This window comes from Fundulus heteroclitus, chromosome 4 (genome assembly GCF_011125445.2).
Source record: "Fundulus heteroclitus isolate FHET01 chromosome 4, MU-UCD_Fhet_4.1, whole genome shotgun sequence".
Lineage (NCBI taxonomy): Eukaryota > Metazoa > Chordata > Actinopteri > Cyprinodontiformes > Fundulidae > Fundulus > Fundulus heteroclitus.
The window spans coordinates 40,806,421-40,833,941 of NC_046364.1; the positions used below are offsets into that span (position 1 = coordinate 40,806,421).

A 27,521-nucleotide genomic window follows, 5' to 3' on the forward strand; every position below is an offset into this window, starting at 1 on the left:
CCGAAGGGAGTAGCTGCGAAGATCTTGTGGTCAGTCATGAAACCCACCTAGAGCCACATTGACACACCCAATGCCACTCAGCACAAACACGGATCTTACAGGATATCCTGCCCTCCAGAATGATCCGCGGGTAAAGACGGGTAAAAAGACTCCAAATGCATTCAGTTTTAATTGCAACAGCAGATCTGAACGCTGGAAGATTTGCTGCAGCTCTCTGATTTCAGTCCGAATTTAAATGTGTGGCATTCAAATTTGGGGTTTTATCCAGCTTTGTGTGGTTCCGGTTGTTTTAACTGTTTTAAAATCATTTTGGCATAGCACTGCTAACTAGTTTCTGTATTTTCTTCTCACAGTATCCTGACGTACATATCCTGACAAACCTAGCTTAGCTGACATGTTCTCATGTTTTTCCCTTTTTGAAAAGTGGCCAAGCCAAATGGGCCTCTGTGCAACGCCATATGCATACCCAGAGGAAACTGCAGGTTTTTCTATTTAAAATATCCTAGACACACATATTCACTTACAGTAAAAGCAAAAATCTGTTACATATATTGTTTAGGAATTGTTAGCTGGGACCAAAATGTGCAGCACAAGTGATTTTGTTTAGTTTTGCTTCATTGAATGATCTCTTTGTATGGGACTTTAAATTAAATGCTCAAATTAAAAGTTGTATTTCTCTAAAAAATTTTAACAGTGACATAATCCTTTTAAGATCTGAGACAAATGTATTTTAAAGCTTTTGAGACATCATGCTACAACAAAAGCGAGGTAAAAATAAACATGGAGGCTGTCAAATTTGGTTGGGATTGCCCTACTTGGAAAGTAAGAACATTTCTAAGAATTTGAACACCTCTTCACAGCCCAAACAAGCTAAATCATAGGAACATGGGCACGGTGCTCCTTTTTCTTCACCAAAAAACCGAACACAAAACAGTCAACCGCAACCTTTTCTTTAAAAATGAAACTGCATTTCTTTTCTTTTTTTCTTTTTTTTATCTTGTCGTCTTCTTCCTGGATTTTAATGTCCTCCACGCGGCCGAGCCTTGGAGCAACAATAAAGTGTCTGCCCACGGGTCGCAGGAGAGAAACCGAAGCTGACAGCTGCGCATGCAGCCGGGCTTGCTGACTCATCTTTTCTGCATGTAACGGAGACATGCTGTGAGACTAAAAGTGTAAAAGTTTAGAGCTTGTTAGCGCTGGTAGGAGCCGCTGAAAGGCTCGTTGACTCTGGTGTCCTGACATCAGCTGGACCAAACAAAGAGGAACCCGAGCAACTGCAGCAACCTCTGAGCGATGAGGCTCTTAACCGTCCAGACACCTTATATTTTTAGCCCCTTTCCTACAATGAAACATCACTGACTCAGCGTGCTGCTGTAAGGACAGACAGGCGGCCAATTAGATCCTGTCGGAGCGTAAACAGCTGGCGGCGGCCAATCAGAACCCAGGAGGAGAAGCCCGGCTCAGTCAGACAGCGTGTAATTAATGCAAGCGGTTATTCCCATGCCTGAAAGGTGAAACCTCACCTACAAAATTATAAAAGCTTTAACCGAATCGAATTAATTAAGCTTTGATTAAAATGGAAGGGACTTAGCTTGAGTTTAAATGGATTCATTTAAAATAGTTTTTTCCTTTCTGTCTGCAGTTGTCCCCTAAAAGAAAAGCCTCGTTTGAAGCTTCAGCTGCTTAAAAAAAAAAATAAAAAATCAAAGCCGTGGAGGATAAGGTTGATTTTCTGGCATGGTATTAGGTGCTAATGGGGTGAAAAGGGGAAAGCATTAAAACAGAGAGAGGCGCTTATAACTCACCAATGCTGGAGTCCCTCCTGAATACGTCCCTGTCGAAAATGTAGAAGGAGAGATGTCTGAAGCTGCGTGGGATCTCGCAGTAGAAATCCTCCCCGTAGAAAGGACTGCAGGAGAGAGAGAGAGGACGCGCGAGACGAGCGGCGGTTAGAAACTCATTTAATGGACCGTGTTTTGCAACAAACACTGATTGCTGAGCGTAAGAAGCTTGTTGAAAGGAGCAAAGACAAATGAAAGTCATACGTCTGTCTCACGTTCTTCAAGAAAAGCAACGCGACTGCGACACTCCTGACTTTAGGCTGAGAAAAAATAATCTTTTATCCCAGGAATGATGTTCCTGAGATTTGCAAATGGCTGCATGAACCTGTTGTGTTGTTATCGAGTAATCCATCAGGAATTCGTGATTATGAAAATATATAGAAGCTGCACGTTCCAGAGGATTGCGTCGTCAGCCTGATTTATTTCATCTAGTCGTTGTGAAATCCTTTGCGATCAAAGTTTAGCTGTGAGACGGACACATGAAGCATAAAGGCTCGGAGACCCGGTCCGGTTCATTAAGAGGAAACACAACTGGATCCAGCCTGAAGTGAAGCCTTTTAGTTTCATTTGCTAAATGTGGTTTCTGCGTTGGAAACCACCAGGCTTCCTCATTTGAATTCTTTCATTCTTTTTTTTTTCTTCTAGCAAATTTTGTTCGCCTTCAGCTGTAAATCAAAACAATGCGTGAAACCACTTTCCTCAAACCTCAGAGGGTTTGACTAACTTTTGATAATGAATGACTTTAATCAGCTTGATTAATGATATTCTGAACATTTAGTTTTTTTTATAGAAAGTCCTCTAATGGTAGTGTTAGGATGTGGAAGGTATTATATGTTTTTTTTTAATTAGGTCATTTAAGATATTATTGGCTTTACTAATAATATAATTATTGATTCTGTTTGAGTCAATGAATGAATTAATATTAAAACATTATAAAATGTGTAAAATTCTGTTTGATATCTCTTAAAAGCAACATAAAAAACAGGAATTATAAAACGTCCTTAGAAGCTGTGGCAGCAGTGGTGCAAAGGTTTTGAGTTCAGGGTGAGTTGGGTAATTGAGGTAGCAGCTTTTTCCTCAGTCTGCTTGTGTTTGTTCATAAATATATGTGATATTTAATAATATGCCCGATTAATCAATTCATCCTTCAGGTGATTTTCTCACAGATAATCTGATTTTATTAATGACACTGGTAATAACGGAGGAGCTACGTTTATCAAATTGGATCACCATTTAAGTTTTAGTGTGTGCAGTATTACAATCCCAAAGAACAGCCTGCATGCAGTATTTTGTAGGACATCATGGTTCAGGAGCCATGCTTTCACAATCTGATATATTTAGCCAGTTTAAAGGCCATTTACTGCCCTTGATGTATAGTTTTGTCATATTTATAGAAAGAGAAGATTGAGACAAATGTGGTTTAAACTATTCACGAACAGTACTGCGACGACAGTATTTTAGACATTTTAGCCGTGTTTTAACAATGAATTTCTCAATGTTTTTTTCTCACGACATTCACCCCCGGGAACATTTTATCTACCAAGGCGATTTTTTTTGTGCGTCTTTGCGTCGCAGGTTCAGAACACTTTTATGTAGATTACGGTATGTTCCCTGACTCAGAACAGGTCTTTCTTCATCTGTTTCGCTGTTAATATCTGGTGACCCAGATCTCTACCCGTCACAACAGCGGTGACTATGTAGTGATAAAAAAGAGTGACATCACAGTCGCACAGCTTAGATTGTCTCAAAGCGACTGCAGCGATCTTGTAACCTCACACAGCAGAAAATTAAGAGTGTGATAAACAACCCTCGGCAGTTGTGATTGCTTTAATCCGTATCTCGAAACACAAAACGCTGAGAGACATCTCGGATTTACAGCGTGACTCAAGGAAGACACTAAAAGCAGAAGTCCATGCATTCTTTGTCCCAAAAAGTTCCTGCAGGGGAAACACTCCTTTATAGTTTTAAGATACCTTCTAATTGATACAAAAGTAAAACTAAATACTTATTTTGCGACAAACTCTCAGTGTACAGACTAAAAAACAATATGTCTTCAATCAAACACAACTAGCAAATCCACCACTTACCCATCTAGCTGATGGATTTTAGAATAAGAGTAGGAAATACTTTCACAATATGGAAATTTGGGCATGACAGAGGCAAAAACACACAGAGTTACACATTAAATCAAGTAATGAAAAAAACAAGCTAATCCCATCTCAAGTCAGTCCTAAAGCAACAGAAAATGAACTTATCAGAAAGGCTGAAAGAAAAGCAAGAGTAAAACCAGAGTAAGTGTTGCAGAGTGATTCATAAAATTGCATATTCAGATAAAAAGTTAAATATCCAAGTTAAACCGAAGTAAAACAGCATTTGCTAGTTAATGGCTAAACCGTTTCTGTCTTTCTTCTCATTACTGTTGACCGGGATTGTCCTCAGCCAGCAGTCAGACTGTAGGTGTACTTTTACCTCCGTGAAAACCCCTCATGCACATCCTCGCCGACATTCAGAGATGATTGATTCGGTCAATTAATCACCTCCCACATGGAAAAACAAAGCCTGCAGGTATTTACGTCTTTCCATGAATCAGTTGGTTTGAAGGAGGGGGGGAGGGGGGACTCTGCAGCTTGTTTTCCTGCAACAAAAAGGCCTGTTTGTGGCCGCTGGTTAGAAGGCACGGCGGCTCCCACAGTCCGCCTCACCTAAACGACGACCACAGAAATCCCAGCAATAGGAATCTCGTGAGCCAGGCCCTCGGGGCTGCTGCTGTCGCTAATTACCGACTTGTTCTGCTGCACGGCGGTCGTGAAGACAGACAGAGGAGCACATGGATGAATTGGAAAGAGCATGACTATACTTATCAACGATCTGGCAAATAAATACGATTGATTATTTAGCCATTATTTTTCATTTGCTCAGAGAGAAACGGCGTGTCGAGGAGCTACCTGGGAAAACCTCGTGGTCATCATCAATTTTCACAGTTTCTTTTTTTTTTTTTTACTTTATTAAAGACTTGTGCATTTTACAATTCAGTGTGGCATGATGAAAACATTACAGCTAAATAAAATGCAAGCTTTACGCTACACCTTTCCTTTTTGTTTATTTTTGTTTTTGTTTCCAACGCTTAAAACAATTTGCAGCAGAGGGCGAAAAGGTTGCTATTATTTTAAATCAGGCTGACACTCTTGCCATTTCCTCATGGTTATTATAGCACTTTATAACTAGTATAAATAATGCTAATGTGCTAAGGGCACTAACATAGCTATATAATGTACATGTACACCCTTTAGTATCGCTAGAATATTGCAAAATATTATGTGTAGTGTTTTTGTCTGCATGAATCGTTGTATTTTCTTTACAACTCTTCTTCTACTGCTGTGTTCTGGTTCTATTTTCACTGCAGTGACACCCACTGTTTAGGAGAGGGACTGCTTTTAGTGCACAGATATAAACAACAACAGGACGGTGCCAATGCCAGAACTTGCTCGCACCTTTTACCGATTAAATGACTGAAGATTTTCTCAGCAGAAAATCTGATGTATGGCAGCTTCACTTCTGCGCTATACAAGTACAGGTCATTTACCATTTTTATTGACTACACATGGCTTAACTTCAAGGTTTTCAAGGTATACCCCAACTTTGATAAGTTGCAGTTTTATAGCTGCTAACTTTTTCTTTCACCGTGCTGGACAAAAGTGCAGAAGTGTTTGCCCCTCCTCAACCTGTTTCTACAAACTAGTGGCCAGCTGACTGAAAGACGGCTTTTCCTTCGCAAACAAGAACGATTTACAGTTGCAATTAGCTTTAGCTGCAGGAGAACTACTCTGTTAAACTACTCACTGCATGCTGGCTACCCAAGCTGATGGCCCCACTAATTACCCACCTAACATCAGATAGTTAGACTCCTGCTGTGACTGAGGCAGATAATTTTGCCTTAATGAATTTTATGAATCGAGGTCTTCGAATAATTTGATGAATCGTAATAGCCCTAATACAGATGGACCACAATGCTTTCCAATACTATTTATACTTCCATTCATATTAACCAATGTCGGGCTGCATGTGGGTTCACATTTGTTTGTTTATTTGTAACATATAGTTTGTTTTAAGTGGTGAAAATGCAAATAGTAACTGATGGGAATGCAATGGGAACTGCACAGACAGATTAATCCCTTCAATGCATGTACATGAATGTTTGAATTGCAAGTAGTTTTTCTACTATAACTCAATTTTTAGTGTTGTCGACTTAGGTCTAAATTGACTTAATTTTGTCATTTAGTTGCAGGTCAAACATGAAAATCTGTAGAAATTTGTGTGAAAAGACTGCAGTGTGTGGGAGGGATGATAGAGATGTCCCTTTATCACCATGTTGTAAACTTTTTTGCTCTTGTGTACTCAGACTTTAGAGCAGGAGGATAAGAACAGAACAACAAGAAGGCTTTAATTATTTGCAAAAAAAAAAAAAAAAAAAAAAAAAAAAAGCGCTTAAAAACACCTTTTCCGAAAACAACACAAGGCTGGTGTTTTCATCACTCTCAAAAACCTTCACAGCGGTGCAGCTTCTGTCCCCGCTGGAAGAACAATTACAGTTTCAAACGTGCAGAAGATGCCTGTGCTCCACCAAGATGACGGAAATCTGACAACACCCGCATCCACTTCTGTGCTGCTCCAGTCAAAAGTTAGGATGGTTTCTCTTCAGCTGGAAGCCGGGCGGCCTCCAGCATCTGCTGCTCTCAGTTGATGAGGCCAGTATGCTGGGAGGCAGATTTCTAACAAAATAACCTTATAAATGTTGCTGTAACACAACAACCCTTTTGGTTGGAGTCCTAAGACCTGATGCTGAAATCCCTCGGTTTGCATGACACAAAAATAAAACTGTTTGGTGCATCTTTAATCTAAGAAACTAGGGCTCAAACATATTTAAAAGCCTTAATGTTAAGGGGACACCGTGTAACTGATGTCCAACTCACGAAGGACTATTTTTCTGTTATACCTTGAATTTGCATAAGACCAGGCAAGAGAAAAAAAAGGGGCTTTAAACACACCAAAGTGACTTTTCCACGATCTTGGTCCTGAAGACCTCTTCCTGGTCCAGGTTGACGGTGCAGTAACAGTCCCTCATCCTGTTTGGTCCCGGATATGGAGGGATGTTTTTTGCTTCCCCTGCACAAACAAACAAAGAGATTGAGTGAGAGTAATTTAGAAGTGCCGCAGGGTGCAAAAGCAATGTGTTTACTCAGGCTTCCGGCGGTAACTCGTTTTCAGGACAATAAAAGCATACGTAGCATAAATAAAAAAACGGCATTACGTAAGTTCACACCTGTTCAAGATACGAGAGTGTGTATGTGTGTGAGGATATGATCTTTTTTTTCTATCCCACCAAATATTGCAGCACGATAAATGAGATTAGCTCTGCCAAGGTGGCTACTTTTATATCACACATATATATATATATATATACAGCATCAAGCTCAGTTAACAGAAGGATATATGAACAGGCCCTTTTTTCTGTGTTTCCCCTGTGTTGTCAGATCTGTAAATGAAAGAATCTGCGTGAGTCAGACGTGTGTGACAGACAGCCCTCCCTTTCACAGGAATGTGGTCCTACCAACCACTGAGACACACAGATACGGCACAAAGGTGGTGCTGCGGTGCTGCAGGACCAACGTATTCTGCTGCGTGAAGCTGTGGGCCCAGTGGTCCGCTGCCTTATTGTGTTTCGCTTCGCCCTGGGGACCCACAGTGCGGTCACATGTGTTAACTCACCCTGTCAGGGTTTGCTCCAGTGACGGGCCATCTGTACGGAAATCTGACGCAGCTTTGTCGAGCTGCCTTAATTTTTGCCGTTTAAAGGAGTAACCCATTTAAGGACTGCAAGAGACAGCACGGATGTAAACCGTCTGTGATCCCAGAAAAAATTTAAATATCTTGGGATAACTTCTCGCTTTTAATCAGAGATTCATCAACTTGTTAGGGCTATAGCTAACTCTCAGAGAGTCTTGAGAAAACTATAAAAGCTGTAAAAACCAAAAAGCTGATTAAAATAATTTGATTTTACATGAAATAAAACATTGTGGAAAGAATGCTAGGAACGCTGGTTTAGTTGAATATTGTACAGATTATCATGGTGGGAAAGGCGTGGTTTCACTTTATTAGCACAGACTTTAAATAAAAATGTATAAAATCTGTATAAAAGCTTTTATGTGAAACAGAAAAGAAATACTAATACTGCTTCAAATTACTGATTATTACCATTACAATAATTCTATGTGTACCAATTGGCTTATTTTAGCAATTGTTTTCAAGTAAACGTTCGTATTATGCTGAATATTACACTTATCAGAGCGACACAAGTATGATGTGTATAAAAGGAAAGAAGTGCAAATCTGCTTTTCTTGCAATCGGTGGAAATCTGTAGCAGCGTCCTTTCAGCCAGCTGACGGGTGCAGCAACTGTGGGGGAGGGGCATCAGTTCCCCCCGTGCTCCGTCCGTACGAAGGAAAACCCCTAAACCCCGAAACGTAGGAAGTGTACTACAGAACATTTTTGCTCTTTAGAAACCGTATGTTTTCAAAACCCCCCACTATAACCTGACACCAGAAACAGTTCCACTGTGAGCTAGATCCTATTTTGATAACAACTGCCACAGATAAACCTCTGAGCCCTTGTGTCCTTTAAAGCAAATAAAGCCACCAATCCACTAACACTTACCACCACCAAAAAAGAAGAAGGAGAAGAAGAAGAAGAAGAAAAAAACAACAACTTTAAACCGGTTTTTGTAAATGCTTTGGCTGCTGCAGAAACAGTGGGCATGTACTCAGTTACAGCCCCTGCAGCTGAACCCAAAGTGGAGTGTGTGTGTGTTGACATTTGACACAGGGTAGCCTGCTGTGAAACAACAAAACAGATAATCTACTGGTGGATTACGGAAGCCGTTTGTCATGCCTGTTTTTCTGCCCACTGGTTGAGCCGACCCGTGGGACTTTTTAATCACACTGCTTTCCAAAACTCATCGAGGCCAATTAAACATCGCCTCTCTCCCTCCCTTTACTAAATTACACAAACGACACAGTTCATTTATTAAGTGAGGGTGGTTCGGTCCTGGACTTCCATATCATCGCGGCCCCAGTCGAATCTTTCAGAGATAGATGAGGTAAGACATGCAGGATAGCAATTGAAAGGCAACATGTAATCTTAACGGTTCGGATAAGACCCGGTATTTATTCAAGGGGTAATTCTAGGTTGATACAATGCCTGTCCGTTTCGCTCTTTAACAAGATGCAATTGTAGTTCTATTCTTAGTTTGGCACTTGATATAATGGCAGACCAGTCTTTTTGAGACAAATGCTGCGAGCAGAGCAACAAGGCCGCTCGATGTGGCGTCTCCAGAACGCAGAAGGCGAACGGAAAACCCCGGTGAGGCAAACGGAGCGGATAAACTGCACTCTGTGGGGTTTCTAACACAGCGGCGTGATGACGGCTTCTCTGGAGGCTGATTCTTCCCCTGGGCGAAGCATTACGCAACAGCTCCTGATAACCACATTCATCCGCGAATAGACCCTTTTCACATGACGTCACTCAACTTCCGTTTTGAAGCGGAGCAGGGTATCTTTACTTCCGGCTACATGCTTTTACATAGAAAATTCGGGAGGTGAAGAGGTGTTTCACTGATAATCAGCGCGATATCATTAAGGTAAGACTGAGACCACAATGTGTCGCATTGACTATCTTTATTTTCCTTAGTATTGGTAGCAATCATTGCTGTTATATAGATGCTTTGATCGGGACAGTAACATGAAGATCATAGCTAACAGGCAGCAGCTTGTTAGCTTACTTTACCAAACTTTTACCTATCAGTAATCAGCGTGATTTCATCAGGTAAGACTGAGAGCACAATATTAAACGTGTCTTATTGACTATCTTTATTTTCCTTAGTATTGGTAGCGATCATTGCTGTTATAAAGATGCTTTGATCGGGACAGTAACATGAAGATCAAAGCTAACATGCAGCAGCTTGTTAGCTTACCTTACCAAACTTTTACCTATCAGTAATCAGCGTGATTTCATTAGGTAAGACTGAGAGCACAATATTAAACGTGTCTTATTGACTATCTTTATTTTCCTTAGTATTTGTAGCGATCATTGCTGTTATATAGATGCTTTGATCGGGACAGTAACATGAAGATCAAAGCTAACATGGAGCAGCTTGTTAGCTTACTTTACCTGTCATTAATCTAATGTAGATGTTATAAAATGATTACTGTAGCTTTGCTATTATAGAAATAAATCTAGTTCACCGAGTGAAAAAAAGAGACATTTATTGCTACATTGTTCCCCTTACTTGATTATGTTGACGTGTTATATATAATTGCAGTCACTGAATTAAAAAGAACTTATTCCATTTGAATCTTTTTGTTCATTCCTAAAAAAACTTACCGTGGGTCTATTAGACAGTACTTCTGTTTCTGAATTTTGTGTATTATAATGAATTTTCTTCATAATATTATTTGCAGTTATATTAATGCACTTTTTTTTAGTTTTTGTGCAAAATACTGTATATTTTAAGTAGAAGCCTGAAATTGTTTTATTATACTGTATTAGTAATGACATGTGCTGCTGACCTCTTAGTCAGATCAACCTTTAAAAAAAGAGATCTTAATCTCAATGGGAGTTTATCTGGTTAAATAAAGGTTTTAAAAAGTATTATAATTACTCTATTTTTTCTCCCCTTGTGTCCATCTCTCAGCAGCATCATATCCACCAAGCATGGCACAATCACAGAGAAACCGCTACTGCAGTGTCCCACAGTGTCCGAACAACAAAAAAAACTTTCCATATCTCAGTTTTCACTACTTCCCGGCTGATGCTGAGACTGGAGCCCGTTGGGTGACGGCAATAAGAAGAGACGAGGGGCCAAATTTTAAAATCCTTCGCAGCAGCACTTACGCCTGCAGTCAGCACTTCTCTTCCAAGGACACCTATGTTTCTGCAAGTGGTCTTTAACAAATTAAACTCCATCTTTCTTTCTTAAAGATAATTGAGTTATAAGTTTATTTAGCTATTCCCAAGATAATTTCAGTGGCTCACCACGTAAATTTTTATTAGCGCTGTCAAAATCAATTTGTTAATGAAAGGAAATTAATCTGAGAAATTAATTTCTGCACATACAAATGGTTTTTAAAAATACTCACCTGTACACTGTGATCGCACACTGTCTCTTTCTCCTGCATTGTTTACATTTCAATTGTTTACTGTTAAATCACTGCTGCACTTTATCTTGTAATTTACTGTAATTCTCAAGCTGTATGCAAACGGAATTTCGTTCTGTACGCACTCTGTGCATACATAATGACAAATAAAGTTGTCTAAGTCTAATTTGTCTATGGATGAACCCAGAACCACACACAAGGGACTTAAAATGAAAGTCTTTATTGAAGGTTTGATGGGATGGAGGGTGATGTAACCAGTGAGGTAGAACTGCACAGGAACAGGGTAATGGTGTTGGCAGGAGCTGATGGCCCAGAGAGAGACTTCTTGGAACCAGGAACAGGCATCAGGGTCCACAGCTCAGCAGAGAATTGACAGTTCAGGGGAGAACCCACCAGAGCTCGGCAGCAGGCTCTTCTGTAAGGCAAAGGGGAACCGGAGCAAGGCAGCAGGATAAACAAGACAGGTAAAAGGTAAAATGGACAGAGCTGCTATGAAGTATCTATGTAATAAATAACTAAAATATATGAAGTGTGATGTCTGAAGTTTTTTTAAAATCCATGTTTTTTTGGTCAGTTCCTGAAAAATAACAGTATAGGACACAAGGGGTTTGCCCCGACAGCAGCATAATCCATAAATACTATAATGAACTGATTATTAGTGTGCATGCAGTGTGCATGCAACATTATTGACAGTGTCTTTCTCAGTCTATGATGTCCTAAACTATCACAGTTTTAACAGGAATGGGCAGAATTATTTTATTAATTGAGGCTCCAAATCTACTGACGAGACTGAGAAACACACTGAACCCACAGAGGAATTATGAGGGATACTGCAAAGTCTGCAACTGCAGTAAAATACTACACACACACACAAAAAAAAGGGAGGGAATGAGGCTCCTCTTTTTTATTCATAGAGCTGTGACCAAGTGGCCAACAGCATTGACACTGTTCCAAAACATAGTATGAAAAGGCTCAACATTATACATCAACTATATCCCTGGTGTGACTCATTGACTAAAAGCTGTGAAACAGAATAGCTGATATAGCAATAAAGCTAGCGTAGCAATATAAAGGAGAAATAGAAAACTAATAAATGACAAAAGTCCTGTTGGTAGCATAGCTACCATTATCCTAGCATCTATGCTAACAACAGAGCTAAGAAGACAAAGCTCTTACCTGCATAATCAAAAAGGTATTGTTCCACAAAGAACTTGTCATCTTTGTCGAGTTTGGAGGCTGGTGTGGCCGAAAGCTTTTGTACCAGTTTGTGCACGTCTCCCAAACGAAATTTGGGTAGATTGGTGAGGGACTGTGTGAATTCCCTATGTAAAAACACTGCTCGCGGAGAAAGCGGAAGTAAAGATACCCTGCTTCACCGCAGAACGGAAGTTGCATGACGTCACTGTGAAAAGGGTCTATGAACCGGACACCTGAGCGGCGCAACGTGACACGCACTTCATTGCTTCAACTTGCAGACAGCGGCGCTTACGTTGGTTGATGACGTTACCCGCTCTTATCTACGCCTTCGCTTCTACGGTTGCCTCTGATATTAAATCCTCGTCATCTCTGCTTTTCTTTCATCCGTACTTCAATTTTGATTTCATCTCCACCCAATAATCCCTCTCATTCACTCCATGTTTCCAAAATTCCCTTTAATCTTGTTTTTTTTTTTTTTTTTTCCTTTCCCCCGCCTCACTAACACTCATTCATGATCTGTGAGATGCCTTGATTGGATTGCAACCATCCGGGTCGTCCAAAAACGTCACAGGATTACCACTGTTTTCTCTGCTCTGTGTGTTTTTTAGTGACATGGACAGGAGAAGGACAAGATTAAAAAGTTTTTACAATGTTAATCTTTTAAAGCATTCGCACATGCACCACATTTCCAATAGTTTGAGCAAGCGGCATTTTTTTTTTACTGCCTTTTGTAATTCTCTGATTATTTTTTAGGTGGGGGGGTTATTTAAAATCATTAATGCCGTAAAAAGATATTTTTGTATGTATTAATGCTTTTGCTTATTTTGTTTGTCAAAAATGTGCGGTAGACCTGTATGTGGATAAATGTTCCTTTAGAGTTTGAAGGCATACCGACACCATTGTTATTGAGCTGTATTGCTAACAGTAGTTAGCACTTACCATGATTTTTTTTTAGTAGTTAGTATTCAGCACAACAAATTGAAAGCACTTGAGTTTTCACCTTTAACTAGAAGACAGTTCAATTGGGACTGAAGTCAATCCCAGATCCAAAAACAAGCTATTGTGTCAAACAGAGCGCAATGTTGGTTCATTATCTGCTAGCTAGCGGGTTTATTAAATCCTGTTCTCCCTTGGCCCAAACAGCGTGAATGAATACCAGAAAACGTGGAGCTTATTGCAAGATTTTCTATTTAGAAATATGACGATTGGTTATTCCATATTTTAATTCAGATTTTCATTTTTGTTGTTACATTTGCGACTTTTATTTAGCTTTTTTGGGTCTAAAGGAAATTTAGTTGACGAAGCTCATGAGTTAGTACAGCGGGCTAGCTACAGTGTGTTCCCTTTGTACTTGGTGTTTTCCAAGTACAAAGAGCAAAAATTAACTGGACCTGAAGCTGGATTTCAAGTTTTAAAAGAGTTCCAGATCTTGACTTTAAAATCCAATATGGCGGCTGCATGGAGTAGCAAGATTTGCAGAAATAAATTGTTTGCACTTCTGTTTTTTATATAGATACATCTGTCATACATGGTTCAGCATATAACGTATCTGTGAACTTAATATTTGAATGCATAAAACACAAAAATACATTATTTTGATGTATTTTAAATACATTGTTTTAATGCTAGCAGTGGTATCCTGGTGAGCATTACATGTTGTCAATCCCTCTGGATTCCAGATCAACTGGAAAATAACGTTATTCCAAGATATGAGTTCCAGTTTATGAGGCAAATAGAACAAAATATTAATTCTGTAGGTAAATATTACTGTGCCCTTTAATCCAAATGCTGTTGAATAATTACAAGTTAATGTGGTGATCTTTGCGGGGTATTATCTGTAGAATTACGTAAAATCAGGAGAATGTTTTGTTCTTTTATGCTAGATTTGTGGTTTCTATTTAGCCTTTGCTATGTTCAAATAAGTTTTGGTCGCTGGATTTCATTTTTCGCAGTCTAACTCTGTACAGTGGGACATGCTGCAGCTTCAGTCATGGACAGTTGAGTGTTTCTGAAAACATGAGGGCGGATGGTTCAAGTTTTAGCTTCGTTTACCTGCGTGTGCTCATCCATGAGGGTGCATGAGTCTGGTAAAAAAAAAAAATTAAAATATAATAAAGTAAAACAAAAAGTCTTGTAACAACTCATCTACCACATTAGAAAAAAAAAGAGTTTATCAGTTAACTTTTTCCTTCTTTTGCCTGAAGCATATCTCCTTTGTTGCCGCTTTCATTTTCTATTACCAAAAAAGCTCGATTTTGCTTTCCTGTATTTTCTGACGCTTCCCCTTTTTTACCTCTCTCTACATTATGCCCTCCCCAAACCTGCACACGTGCACCCAAATTGCAACAGGAGGTTTTTTTTTTTTGTTTGTTTTTCATCAACCACCAATGCAGCTGTCCCTGGGGAATATCTTACCACGGTATCTGAGCAAAACAGGCCAAGACACACACTTGTGTGCACACATAACAAACACGAGGGGCCTAGAGCACAAACGCAGAAAAGCGACGACGACGACCGGAGCAGGGGCGAGTCGACATGGTTGACTCCCCTTGTCAGCGCGGCCGATGAGACCGAGCCAAGAAGAGAAGGAGCGAGGAAACGCCAGCGATTGAACGGACGTAATGGATGCACTGAATGTGCAGCTTTGTTCCTCTCCCGCCTCTGTCGACTAATTCCAGCCGCCGCGCTCGTGCGTACAGTTGCAGACGTGCCGTTCGACTCCTTATCCTAATCTCGTCTGACATGAACACATTCGAGGATACGCAGGCGTGAATGCTTTCAACTCAACTAGCAGGCCTGTGGATCACAGACTGTAAGAAAGGGAAAGAGGGGGGAGGCAGGGTTGTCACACACACACACAACAAATTACAAGCAGTGGACTCAATCGAGTGTAAGAGAAGAGGAAGACTGCAGAGAAAGAGAGAAAAGTCAGCCAGATAGAAAACTGGAGAGCGGTTCGCTCCGGAGAACACTACAACAGGAAATGAGATGAGGGGAAAGGAATTTCAACTGGAACCAAGGCGAAGTTTAAAGGCAGCGAGAACAACCCAGTCACCCCTGAGAGTGTTTCAGTGCAAAGGGGGGGACGATGGTGAGAGACACCGTGGGAATGGAAACAAGGAGAGAAACCCCGCTTGTATTGTCCCAGCGGTGCCGCGCGACCCTTTGATGTTCATAGGTAGAGACGCATAACAAGAAGTGAAACCGAACTGGAAGTCATCGCAGTCGTTCTAAATATGGCTAAACACAAAAAAAAAACATTCACCCGCAACACGAAAAAGGCCTTCAATACAGATATTCGGATCCCGACGCCTCAATCCTGCAGGATTGCTTCCTGTGTCACAGAAAATAGGGCAGCAAGTTATATACAAAAGGTAATACACGTCCAGCTTTATATTTTCTCCTAGCAAGTTTCCTCTTAAAAAAATCCAGACTCTATTTGCACCTTTTTATAAATCTGTTGCAAATCTAAAGGACAGTAGATATAATCAGGGTGGGAAAAATAAAAAAGTATTTACGTTTAATCGGTGCGCTCATCAAACTAGAACCAGTGTGCAAATAACCATCAACCTGGACCCAAAACTCTGATTGAAGGAAATGTTTTTGTTTACCCGTCACAGCTGGAAGACCGAGTCATGTGACATGCAATGGACCTTTAGGAGCTGTTCAAGGAACACAAACGAATGCAGTAAAGAAAGCAAAGAAGCTTTAAAAATCTTCCGCTAGTCACAAGAGACCTGGACTTTTTGCAGAAATTATAAAATCATAAAATGAAAATTTGAACAGCAAAAATCAAAGTTGAGCCCTGGCATGAACGCCCAGCCTAAAGAAAATACATATAAAGAAAAAAATCAGCCACATCACATCCAGCGAGCGGCTAAATTCATCTCTTTGTACCAGAGACCGCGTTGAAAGCCCTGTTAACTCTCCTCATGTCACACTTTAATCTACCAAACTGATTTTCTGACTTCTTCAACTTCATACATTAGAGGCTTTTAAAAGTAAATGATTTTTCATGTTATGTTCTAAAAACTTGGCATAACATAGTTGTTGTTTTTTCACAATAACTCATGGAAACGTTTCACATTAAAAAAAAAAACTCTACTCTGGTCCCATTATGTGCTTATTTAAAAGGCTATAATTTTATTTTGGTCGTGCCAGGTAAAAGAGACTAGCGTGCTTTACAATGCTGCAGTAAATGTATGTCTTTAAAAGAGGGAGTGGTGGTCTAGTGGTTAGAACGCTGGGTGTTCGCATCCTGGTTGGCGGCTTGAAACTCAGCCTCTCTCTCTCTCTCTCTCTCTCTCTCTCTCTCTCTCTCTCTCTCTCTCTCTCTCTCTCTCTCTCTCTCTCTCTCTCTCTCATAAATACCAAAAAAAGCATAAAGCTTAATTCATGTTAACAATATAAACATCAGTCTCACTTTGTGTTTATTAGAAAAGGAAAACTCCACTTGTTCTGTATTGTGTCTATTGAAAACTGTGTCTGTGTTACAAATAAGTGATTGGAATAATAATAACAGCAACAGGATACATTGAATAGTCCTCATACCCCTAAGGTTCAGTTTGTTCTGCCTGGCTGATTGGTCATAATGAAGCATTTCAGGTGGTTTAGGAGAAATTAAGAATAGGGCAAATAGGTTCAGCAATAGAAAGCAGATGATGTATCACCACTCTACTGAAGTTATACATTTTATTGTGTAAAGCATTTAAAGCTACAAAGCTATATTTTGTTGGGTGCACGAATGCATCTCATAGCCTGACATGTTATGCATCCTTAGAGTTTAGGACTGTGAGTAAAATCTGTGTTAATAGCTTTCTGTGAGTGAGTCAGCAAATCATTTATAAATTTAAATAACACATGAGAGTAGTAAGCCTTTAGCGCTTTCTGATTCTGACGGCCGCAGCAATGAAAGACAAATTTTTTCTTTTTTGGTGACGGGGGGGCAGCAGCGCGCATTTCTTTTTGGCACAAACTCTCCATTATCATGCAGAAGATGCAGGCTGAGCCTCCCTCACTTGGGAGTTTTCAGACGACCCCAGCAGTTATAGGCGGCACATGAGGAGAAACCGAGCTGGAGAGATCAGAGGCTCCGGTTAAAGTTGCCATCTCTGCGTTAAACCAGCGCACGGTTACTGATCAAACTCTCTGTTTGGTTCAGAGCCGCCGAGGGCTAATGTTCACACAGGTTTGTTGGTCTCAATGGAAAACCTGTGTGAAACAGAAATAAACAACAAACGCACACGCACGCAGCTTTAAGCTCAATACAACCGCTTCCTTGAGGTGGAAACCTGCCGTGTTTATCCTGGACGGTGACCTTTCAAGCCAGCGCGGCGTCGCCGGCGCAGTAGGCAGGAGAGAGGCCGAGCTCCGCGTCCTGACCTCCAGGCTTCATTCGCATTTCCATAACTCTCCGAAAACCCTGCGCCTTCTGGAAAAAGTACAATTCAGGACGAGACGCCGCGTCGTCTTTTGCAAGCACAGGAAAGGGTAGCATGAGCTGGGTGTGAATTCTTGCGTGTGGCAAGGCTGGCATTGCTGCTTTTGACCTGATATGAAAACACTGTTGCAAAACCGTATTTAACCAGCGAGCATGCAGCCATTTCCTCACCAGACGCTCAAGTCCCTTCTCACAGATGATGCTTTCGACACGCCACGCTAGGGCTGAACGATTTTGGAAAATAATCTAATTCCGATTTTTTTTTTCTAAATATTGCGATTTAATGCGATTTTTTTCCCCAGTTTAATTTATCATGTGTTTTAAAACATATACAAACAACAGATCTATTTGTTTCCTCACCGTGTGGATTAGTTGCTAAAACACTCACAGCATCTAAACAGAATGATTGCGTTCTGCCTACGATATATTTCAACCAAAATTGCAATTTTGACTTTTCTATGCATTAACTACAAGCAACAGAAATGGCCTCTAAATAAAGATGTTTGTAAACAAGGACTATTTTAAATATGAACTTTTAATGTTTCTATTGATCAGAATATTACTCAAGAGAACAGCTTTTAATTTAATTGGACATCAATCCTTGTTGAACATAAAGTCCAACCAACAAGCAAGTCTATGTATTAAACTGATTGACCTGTACTTAATGCTATGTATGATTATATAAACTCTAAAACAAGTAATAAAATTAGATTATCTCACTGCTGCAACTGTCTTCCCTTCCATGTGGAGGCAAACCCACTTTAAACATTTTACCAACACCTAATGGACGCGTCTAATTCCCTAATTGTTACATAGCCAAAAATTGCAGACTCTGCGATTTGGAAATTGCGTTTTTTTAAATCACGATTATATTGAAAATGCGATTAATTGTTCAGCCCTACGCCACGCTTCTGTATTTTGTTCTGTATTTCCCTTCATGTGTCATAACTAGCAGGTAGAGGTCGTCCCGCTGGGCGCCGTGAAGGACGTGCCGAAAGGAGCGGCACCGTCGGCGGGCCCTCCTGCCCTTTATTTACCTCCGCTGACCCTGCATGCTGGGCCCGCGGCGATACTTCCCAGCTTTCCTGGTACCGCGCTCTCGCGGAGGACACATCAAGTGGCGCAAGGAGAACAACCCGGATTGTTCCACCGGCCTCGTACGGCGTCTCAACAGTCAACACGCGTGTTTTAGGAGAAACCTCCAGGACAGCCTCGCCTTCTAGGACAAAATGGAGAACCTGGCGTACCCTCGTTGCTTCTAGAAGTTAGCCTGCCTGCACAATTTCAAGATACCCGCACCTCAAACAGGCTCCCGTCTGTTGTCGATGGGAAGAAATGTTTAAATCTAAGCGGGCCAGCTGCCAAGTGAAAGAGAAAGCCCCCCCATCACTGCAACCAAATTTCTTTCCCCCCTTTCCAGCCTGATCCGCCTGAATTCAGCCACCCACTCTTTCGTTTCCTGGACCTCCATCAGTGGAGACCTTGCCCACACAATGAGTAACCTAATATTCCTTCCACTCTGCATCAAAAGCTGATTTTCACCCACTCCTACAATTACTCTCGTATCGTAACGTCATTAAAAGAGTAAAAAACCCTGTGCTGCGCCAACACTGTCAAGCCTATAGAGCTAGCTAGTTAATGTCGGGAAGCTAAAGAACACAAACGGTCCATCCGGGGTCAACCTGCCAAAGCATCAGGCACCGACTCCAGCCCTGAAAGAATCTAACCTTTCATATCGGAATCAAACGGCGAGTTATAAATGCAAAAGCACCAGACTCACAGCGGCGAACATGGAAATGTTTGCAAATGAATAACTAACAGCCGATTTGGTTATGCAATCTTTTTTCCACCGATGTGTCTGGAAGGCCATCGAGGAAACAAAACAGCCTTTATTTGACCGCTGAGTTTTAAAAATTACCCCAGGTATTCTATAGTTGGCCTCCTTGAAAGCCTCAGCAATCATTATATTTGCATAAACAATGAATAAACGTGACTTTAAGGGAGTCGCTCCGAACAAACCCGCGTAACGACAGGGACTCAATGCTTTCTAACTAACGCCCTCGGTTTTATAAGCACACAGATTTTCTGTTTTGGTTCAGTCTCAGTGGTCTCGTCAGGATATTCTGGTTGTTTGTTTAAAAAAAAAAATTAAAAAAATTTGTTCCACATATACCTGAAACGAAACACCATATGGGCAAAGACATGAACAGCTGGTGAGAAAAAAACGGACAGGTGTGCAGGTTTGCTTCTTTGTTCCAATCTGGGTTTTTATTTTTCTGCAACTTGATTCAAAGAAGCAACAACAGCAAAACAGTGATAAGATACCACCAAGAGCAGAAGTTTAAATGTCTTTGCGGGGGAAGGTGAATAAGTTAAAGCAATCTCTCCCAGCAGGTTGCAAAGAAACCGGCAACAACGTCCGAGCATAAAAACGCCTGGATATCTGACCACTGCTCTTATCCTAAACAGGAGAGCTCATTTAAATTGCCAGGTTTCCTGCCACAGACCCGGCTTTCAAGCAGAGCTCTCAAAATGTCCAATCAGGTGGCTGTCAGAGCCTTTCCAGAAGATAATCATCCATTCAAAATGAAGGTTCTCACGTACATTCAGGACCATGATGCTGTTCAAGTGTCCTATTTAGGGCTGAACAATTAATCGCATTTTCAATATAATCACGATTTAAAAAAACGCAATTTCCAAATCGCAGAGTCTGCAATTTTTGGCTATGTAACAATTAGGGAATTAGACACGTCCTTTAGGTGTTGGTAAAATGTTTAAAGTGGGTTTGCCTCTACATGGAAGGGAAGACAGTTGCAGCAGTGAGATAATCTAATTGTATTACTTGTTTTAGAGTTTATATAATCATACATAGCATTAAGTACAGGTCAGTCAGTTTAATATATAGACTTTCTTGTTGGTTTCACTTTATGTTCAACAAGGATTGATGTCCAAATCAACTAAAAGCTGTTCTCTTGAACAATATTCTGATTAATAGAAACATTAAAAGTTCTTGTTTTGAATAGTCCTTGTTCACAAACATCTTTATTTAGACGCCATTTTTGTTGCTTGTGATTAACGCAGACAAAAGCCAAAATTGCAATTTTGGTTGAAATATATCGTAGGCAGAACACAATCATTTCTGCTCTGAGTTTAGATGCTGTGGGTCTTTTAGCAACTAATCTGCACAGCGGGGAAACAAAATGATTAGTTGTTTGTATATGTTTAAAAAGACATGATAAATTAAACTGGAAACAAATCACATTAAATCGCATTAAGAAAAAAAATCGCAATGAGATTATTTTCCAAAATCGTTCAGCCCTAGTCCTATTAGATTAATTTGAAGGGAGACATCTATGTCCGTTATTCGTCCCGCCTTCAGGAAGCGGCGGCTGCTACTGGAAAATGAGCATTTTGTAAATTACCGCACTAAATTTGCCACATCTGACCGCAAAAAAGTGGACTAAAACTGGACCGAAGTAGGCCGTGAAGAAATAAACATGATCGGTGATATCTGCGGTGAAAGGGAGCCGTGGACTGCTGCTGCTGACTACTTTTTAAATTAATACGGGTCAAAAAGACTCCGCGGAGTCAAACCGTGACCCACGCGCCAGAAGCTGAGTTAAAGATTCAAACTCATTTGACACATCTGTGCGAGAAGATGCTCGGCAGCGTGCGTCACCGCGATGCTTCGTGCGTGTCACAGTGTTTGTCAAACAACGTTTCTCACTGCGACAGAGAGGCCGAGCGCACATATGTTGTTGTTAATTAGCCCCGACTCCAGCTGGGCCCGCCGAGAATTCCCGTCTCTCCCAGCGCCGCTGATGGATGACGCGCAGCCCGCTCCCGAATGTGAGACACCACCTCCGTGTACCCCCCCCCCCCCCCCCCACTCGACGATCTGCATCTCTACATCTGCTTTGCATTAGCCCCGTTGCCATGCAGGAAAAAAAACAATTCTTTTGTAGTCGATTCCAGCCAATCAGGAAGCGAATCGGGGGGGGTATTTTCCTGTTTCCTGTGTTTCTCCCGGACGCTCACAGACTAAGATCCAGTAGTCCTGTTCGGTTTCCGACATCCATTCGTCACTCGTCGATGAACACAATGTGATGCAAGCGTTTGGTCGACATCTCTGGGAGCGGAGCGCAGCGAGGAGCAGAGCGACTACTTGGTAACAGCACAGCGTAAACTCCACTGTCGTCACTGAATGACATTATGAAGAACTCCAGCTGAGGCCGTGGAAGGGATGACAGCATAACGGCTTCTAACTAACGTCAGCAGCTCATGCAAACTGAGGAGTTTTTATCTGGGTAATGTAATATGCTTTACAAGGTAGGTAAATGGAACTTAAGTCATGGACAAGTTTCAGTCAGCTGTAAGGCAACAGAGCACTGCCTAAACCTCCCCTCAGATTAATGACGATGCACATTTCAAAAAAGCGGGGTGCCATGTTTCAATAAAGCAAATTGTGGTGCAAGCGCTATTGGTAGTACTTGTGCTCCCTTTGGTGGTCATTTTAGCTTTAAATTATTGCAAACAGACATGTGACGGTATGAAATTCTCCCGGTATGAGCACCATGAGCAAAAATGCCATGGATTTATAGTATAACACAAGAATAATGTACAGCATGATAAATATATATATCTTTTTTTTTTCAAACAGCCTGCGGGTCACAAGGAAGGTTTCTAACTAGGGCTGGGCTATATAGAAAAAAATGTCAATAACATACAAATAATATTGATCGATATCAATAATTATCAACAAATTCAAAACAAATATTTTAAGGGCAGCCCTGGACATTTTATGCTGTTGCTTATTGACCTATTTTCAGATAAAGAACTCATGATTCAAACAACTTTTTACCAAAACTGCAAGTTTTTATAAAAGAAAAAATAACGCGTGTTCTCTGAACTCTATGAAGGAGGCGGAACTTGGTTCCTGGGTCTGCGTTTGTGATTGGTTGGGAGGATGTAATGACTGTAATATTAACCAACATGATAGGCTAGAATTCAAAAGGAAGGAAAACTGTTATTCTATTGAACTTTTTATTGACCCTTTTTCTCTATCATCGATATACATCTATCCATCGATATGTTGTTATTAGATTACCGTCCAGCCCTATTTCTAACTGTATGTTCCCCTAATAAGATCTCATTTAGTTTAGTCTTCTTTCAGCCAGCTGATAAGCAGTGCGCAGCATCACAAGGAGAAGGTGTAGTGCTGCGTTTACTCTACAATACGGTCAGTCCTGCTCTTTCTCTGACGTCATTAAAGGGACTTTAAGCCATGGGAACAGAATGACGGGGGAACCTTTTTAAAAACCTCAGTATGCCTTCATACCGCCAAGCAGTACCTGTCTGTTTGCAAGCAATGCAAACAGATTAACAGCGAGGTAGAGCTTCTAGACCCCTATGGTCAAGAAAGACACAAAAGCCGTTGAAGTCAGCTGATCCACAGAGATGAGCAGCAGAGACAATTTCCAGAACTCCCGGTACAGACCGAGGTGCATGACAGTGGAAACCGGGAAATCTTCCACTTCTCTCCCAAATTTGAACCCTGGTTCGAGAAAGACGTCAAATCCAACTGAACCACGCAGCAGAAACAGCTTTGTGAGGAGTGAGTGGGATTTGTTATCAAACATTATCAGAAACCGAGCTATAACTACCGTTAGCAAATTAGCAACACGGGATTCTAGCTCTATATTTGAAACAGTGTAACGTGTTCATTAAAGAAGGTGATGAAGTCAAGTGGGAAAGACTAAAGGACATCCAAATCATCACAGGTGCAAATTAACAATTTACCATTTATTGCAGCTATTACAGATTTTTATGTGGGACTCAGCCATACTGGAGTTTTGAGGATGGGGTCGTTAAGAAACCTTTGACGTCCCAATTAGGAATATTGACTTCTAGGGTCTAGTCTGTAAGAATGTCCATGGACATTCTAGCTTCAGAGTTAACATGAAGCCATGTGTTTTTTTCCTTTTCTTTTTTTAAATACAACACAACAAAGTAAAAAAAAAAAAATGTCGCAATCAATGCTTTAAACAGTTTTATGTACTTTTAGGGAATATAATCAAAAACTTCAATTAGGAGGGTGAACACTCAAAATTAATCAGCTGCTCTTTCAACCGTCGCATTGAGCAGATACGGTTCTTTAAATTCCTTAATTTTAGCGTGTTATGTTTGTTCATAAAATTCATTGATTTTCCTGCTGTAGCTTGAGGCAGCCCTAGCTCTAAAAAGGCGAGATGCTGGGTCCAGACTGACATCTCGCCCACCCTCCACAAGGACGACAATGAACACAGAGGAGACAAACAATCGGACATGCAAGCTCACCTCCACTTAAGATGAACTCAGCATCACACGTTCACCTAACATGCACGATTTTGGACAGTGGAGAATATCAATGCATCCCTGCAGATGCAGACTCAGCACAAAGAGGCCTACTCGTCCAAGATCAGACGTGACTGATCACCAGACCTTTCTGACAGTAACTCTTGGAAAAGCTGCTTTACGCAATGAATTTATAGCGTAAACTGCTGCGGATCAGAGCTACTGCCGATCAAATAATTGTTCCCAATACACCTGTTACGTCATAAAATAATCCAGCGAAGCAATTCGGTAATTCAGCAACATCATGACGTAACGATCACAAAACGCTAGAAAGTTGGATCATTTGTCTGCGCTGGCTCTCTAAACATTAATCTAGCAGGGAGCGGCACAAATGCCCTCGGGATGTTCAGTTTTCATTCATAGGAGCCCACAAAGTAACACCAAATTCACAAGACGATTGTGGTTTTCCACATTACGGCGATTCCCGATTAACAATCTGCTCAGGTCCAGGTGATATCTTTCAAATGTTCTCTTCACTAAAAAGAAAAAAGAGGCAGAATGTGTTGTTCACTGCCCAGTGTTGGCTGGCAGTGCCATGCAGCCTCACAGCTTGCAAGGGTGTTTGTTGCCTTTTTTTCTCCCTTTGGAGCCCATCCCTTATGTTGCATGTTTAGACTCCAAACTGGACAGGATGGAGCGGGTGCCAGATATCAGTCAGTCCCCTACTGACCTAAGATGACCTTTACAGCAAGCAACAGGAAACGATCGTCTGCTTCTAATCGAAGGACATAAACAAAGAGGAAAAGCTACGGAAATGGTATCTGTAATTGTTTTTTAGATAAGCGCTAGTAACATGTTTATTACTGTGGTTCTAACCACCGGCCCACCGTTCAATTACTTGATAACAAGCACGCCATATCAGCACTTTTTCAGCTTTTAAAGGTGATTTGGTAACTTAATGCACAGCACAAACACAGCTGCATTGAAAAAGCTTGGATCTCCAGTAAGGCTCCATATCAACTCAGCACCCTCATTGCTTCCTTCACAAGTTAACATGCAATACATGCCTGCTCCAAAAATAAAGTGTAGCTACCCCGTTGGAAACCTGCTATGCTCAGACAGAGAGAGGTGGGGTTAACAATCAGACATATAAATAATAAAAAATATGGCGGTTCGTGTTTAACAACAGCGTCTGTGGTCCTAAAATGTGCAAAAAAAAGCATCTGGAAACGTGCAGCTGTGGAGGCTTTCTGCCCACAGCGGTTCAAGTTTAACACACATTATCTGGCTCCAGAAAACGCCAGCTGCCAAATTCCCACCTTCTGCCACACGCCTTTTTGAACCCTGCAGTTTCTGCGCGTTTTTTTGCCTTAAATAATTTTATTTATTTATCATCCTCTGCCCTCCTTCCCTCGCGGTGCAGACGGGATCCTGAGTGTGTGATCTGAATTACAATAAACGGGCAGAACAACACCGATGTGGACCCGTCCTGTCTCCAGCCCTTCGCAGCGCGCCTGCTCTCCCTGTAAATGGGGAGCCATGCATTGAGGCGCTCGCGCTGGGGGTAGGGATTTTTTTATGCCCCCCTCCCTTCTTCTTCTTCTTCTTACCTATTTTTATTTTAACGCTCTGAAAAACCCGAAGACCTTCTTCTTCTACCGCCATGGCTTCACCGTAGGTCTGTCCCTTATGAAGCGTCGATGAGGGCTGTCCTCCACGGCTGTTGTTTCTGGCCTCTCCAGCGCTCGGATATTCCAGGGAGCTTTTGCACATCTATGTTCTCCGGACAGCGAGCATTCTCCGGTCCCACCGCTGCTCCTGCTCCTGCCGCTGTAGGTCTAGTGAGCGGATTGAGCTCCAGCCCCGCAGCAGCAGCAGCGGCGGCAGCTGCGATGCCGACGGAGGAGGCGTGGCCGCAGCGCAAACCCCGCCCACAAGAAAGGCAAGAGGCATAGACCACAGACATGAATACGTAGACGCTGCGTCCTCGGTTAAGAGGCGTGCCCACAGAGCGGCCATCTTTGGTCAGACCAAGCTGCAGTCAGACAGAATACAAGTCAATTCAGGAAAATGTACTCTGAATCCGGTGAATTCTCACCCAATTTCCAGATAAATCAACTGACTGAAAACGTCACCCCTTTAGGGGTTACATGGGACCAATTGATTGAATTAAATTATTGTCTAACTTAATAAATAATTTCGATTTTGTATTGAAAGTTAGAAAACTTCCAGAGCTACGTCCCAGGAAGCCCGAATTTTACTCCTCTTATGGGTGTGCAAATAAAAGGTCACTAGGAACCAGATCCTGGGGAATTACCTTCCATAAGGCAGATTTTATGATAGATAATCCTCATGCTTTACAGTTACAGTTTTTCCGGCATAAACACAATATGTCCTAATGGGTAGCAGGGATGGAAGTAGAGAAAAGCACATTAAAGACCAAAAACAAACAAAATGGTCCTAAATTTACTGGATAGACATGATTTGTGTGTGTGTGTGTGTGTGTGTGTGTGTGTGTGTGTGTGTGTGTGTGTGTGTGTGTGTGTGTGTGTGTGTGTGTGTGTGTGTGTGTGTGTGTGTGTGTGTGTGTGTAAACTGTATTACAAAATCATACAGTTTTTCCTATGATTTTGTAATGTAATTGATTCTAAGATGCGTTGTTAGGTTTGTTGTTGATTTTTTTCCCCCAGATCGCAGTTTGTATTATATCATTTTTAAATGCCGTTATGGGCACCTCTGCTCTCACTTCTCTGTATATATAGTTTTGCTCCTATCAGTGCTGTTGTCTGTAGATCTGTGTCTGTGTATATAGCCTATACATACAGTATATATATATATATATATATATATATATATATATATATATATATATATATATATATATATATATATATATATATATATATATAGGAAGAAAGAGAGATGTATGTGTGTATAAATTGTGTGTATATTAGATTAATATATAACTGCAAAATATGTAAGTGCATGTACATTTTTCATCCAGTTTGACTTCAATTTAAATAGTTTTGGTTCTGAATAAATATATGTAATCTGTCTGAAAGGTCACGAGCATTGTGAACATATTATTAAAATGAGATCTGAGCTGCCTCCTATTCATTTTGACAGCAGATGTCTGATCTGTGGTCTGACCCAAGATGGCCGCCCTGTAGGCATGTCGGCCCAGCGGCCGGCAGCGTACAATGGGGCGTCTACGTATATGATGTCTATGGCATAGACCCTTTTCACAGTGACGTCATGCAACTTCCGTTCTGCGGTGAAGCAGGGTATCTTTACTTCCGCTTTCTCCGCGAGCAGTGTTTTTACATAGGGAATTCACACAGTCCCTCACCAATCTACCCAAATTTCGTTTGGGAGACGTGCACAAACTGGTACAAAAGCTTTCGGCCACACCAGCCTCCAGACTTGACAAAGATGACAAGTTCTTTGTGGAACAATACCTTTTAGTAGACGACGCCCCATGGAGTGGCGCCGCCTACTGGA

At 41.2% G+C, this 27,521-nt stretch overlaps 1 protein-coding gene across 1 annotated transcript in view; it reads right to left on the reverse strand.

Moving 5' to 3' along the window:
• The window catches only part of LOC118563004 (ras GTPase-activating protein 3-like), a 41,537-nt gene extending 15,571 nt beyond the window's left edge, over nt 1–25,966 (reverse strand). Inside the window, exons 1-3 of the mRNA XM_036136581.1 lie at nt 25,631–25,966; nt 6,887–7,004; nt 1,806–1,909 (exon numbers count right to left, since the gene is read on the reverse strand). Coding sequence (XP_035992474.1) covers nt 1,806–1,909; nt 6,887–7,004; nt 25,631–25,793 — 385 coding nt within the window. The 5' untranslated portion in view covers nt 25,794–25,966. The remainder of the gene's footprint in view (nt 1–1,805; nt 1,910–6,886; nt 7,005–25,630) is intronic.
• Nucleotides 25,967–27,521: the final 1,555 nt, after the last annotated feature.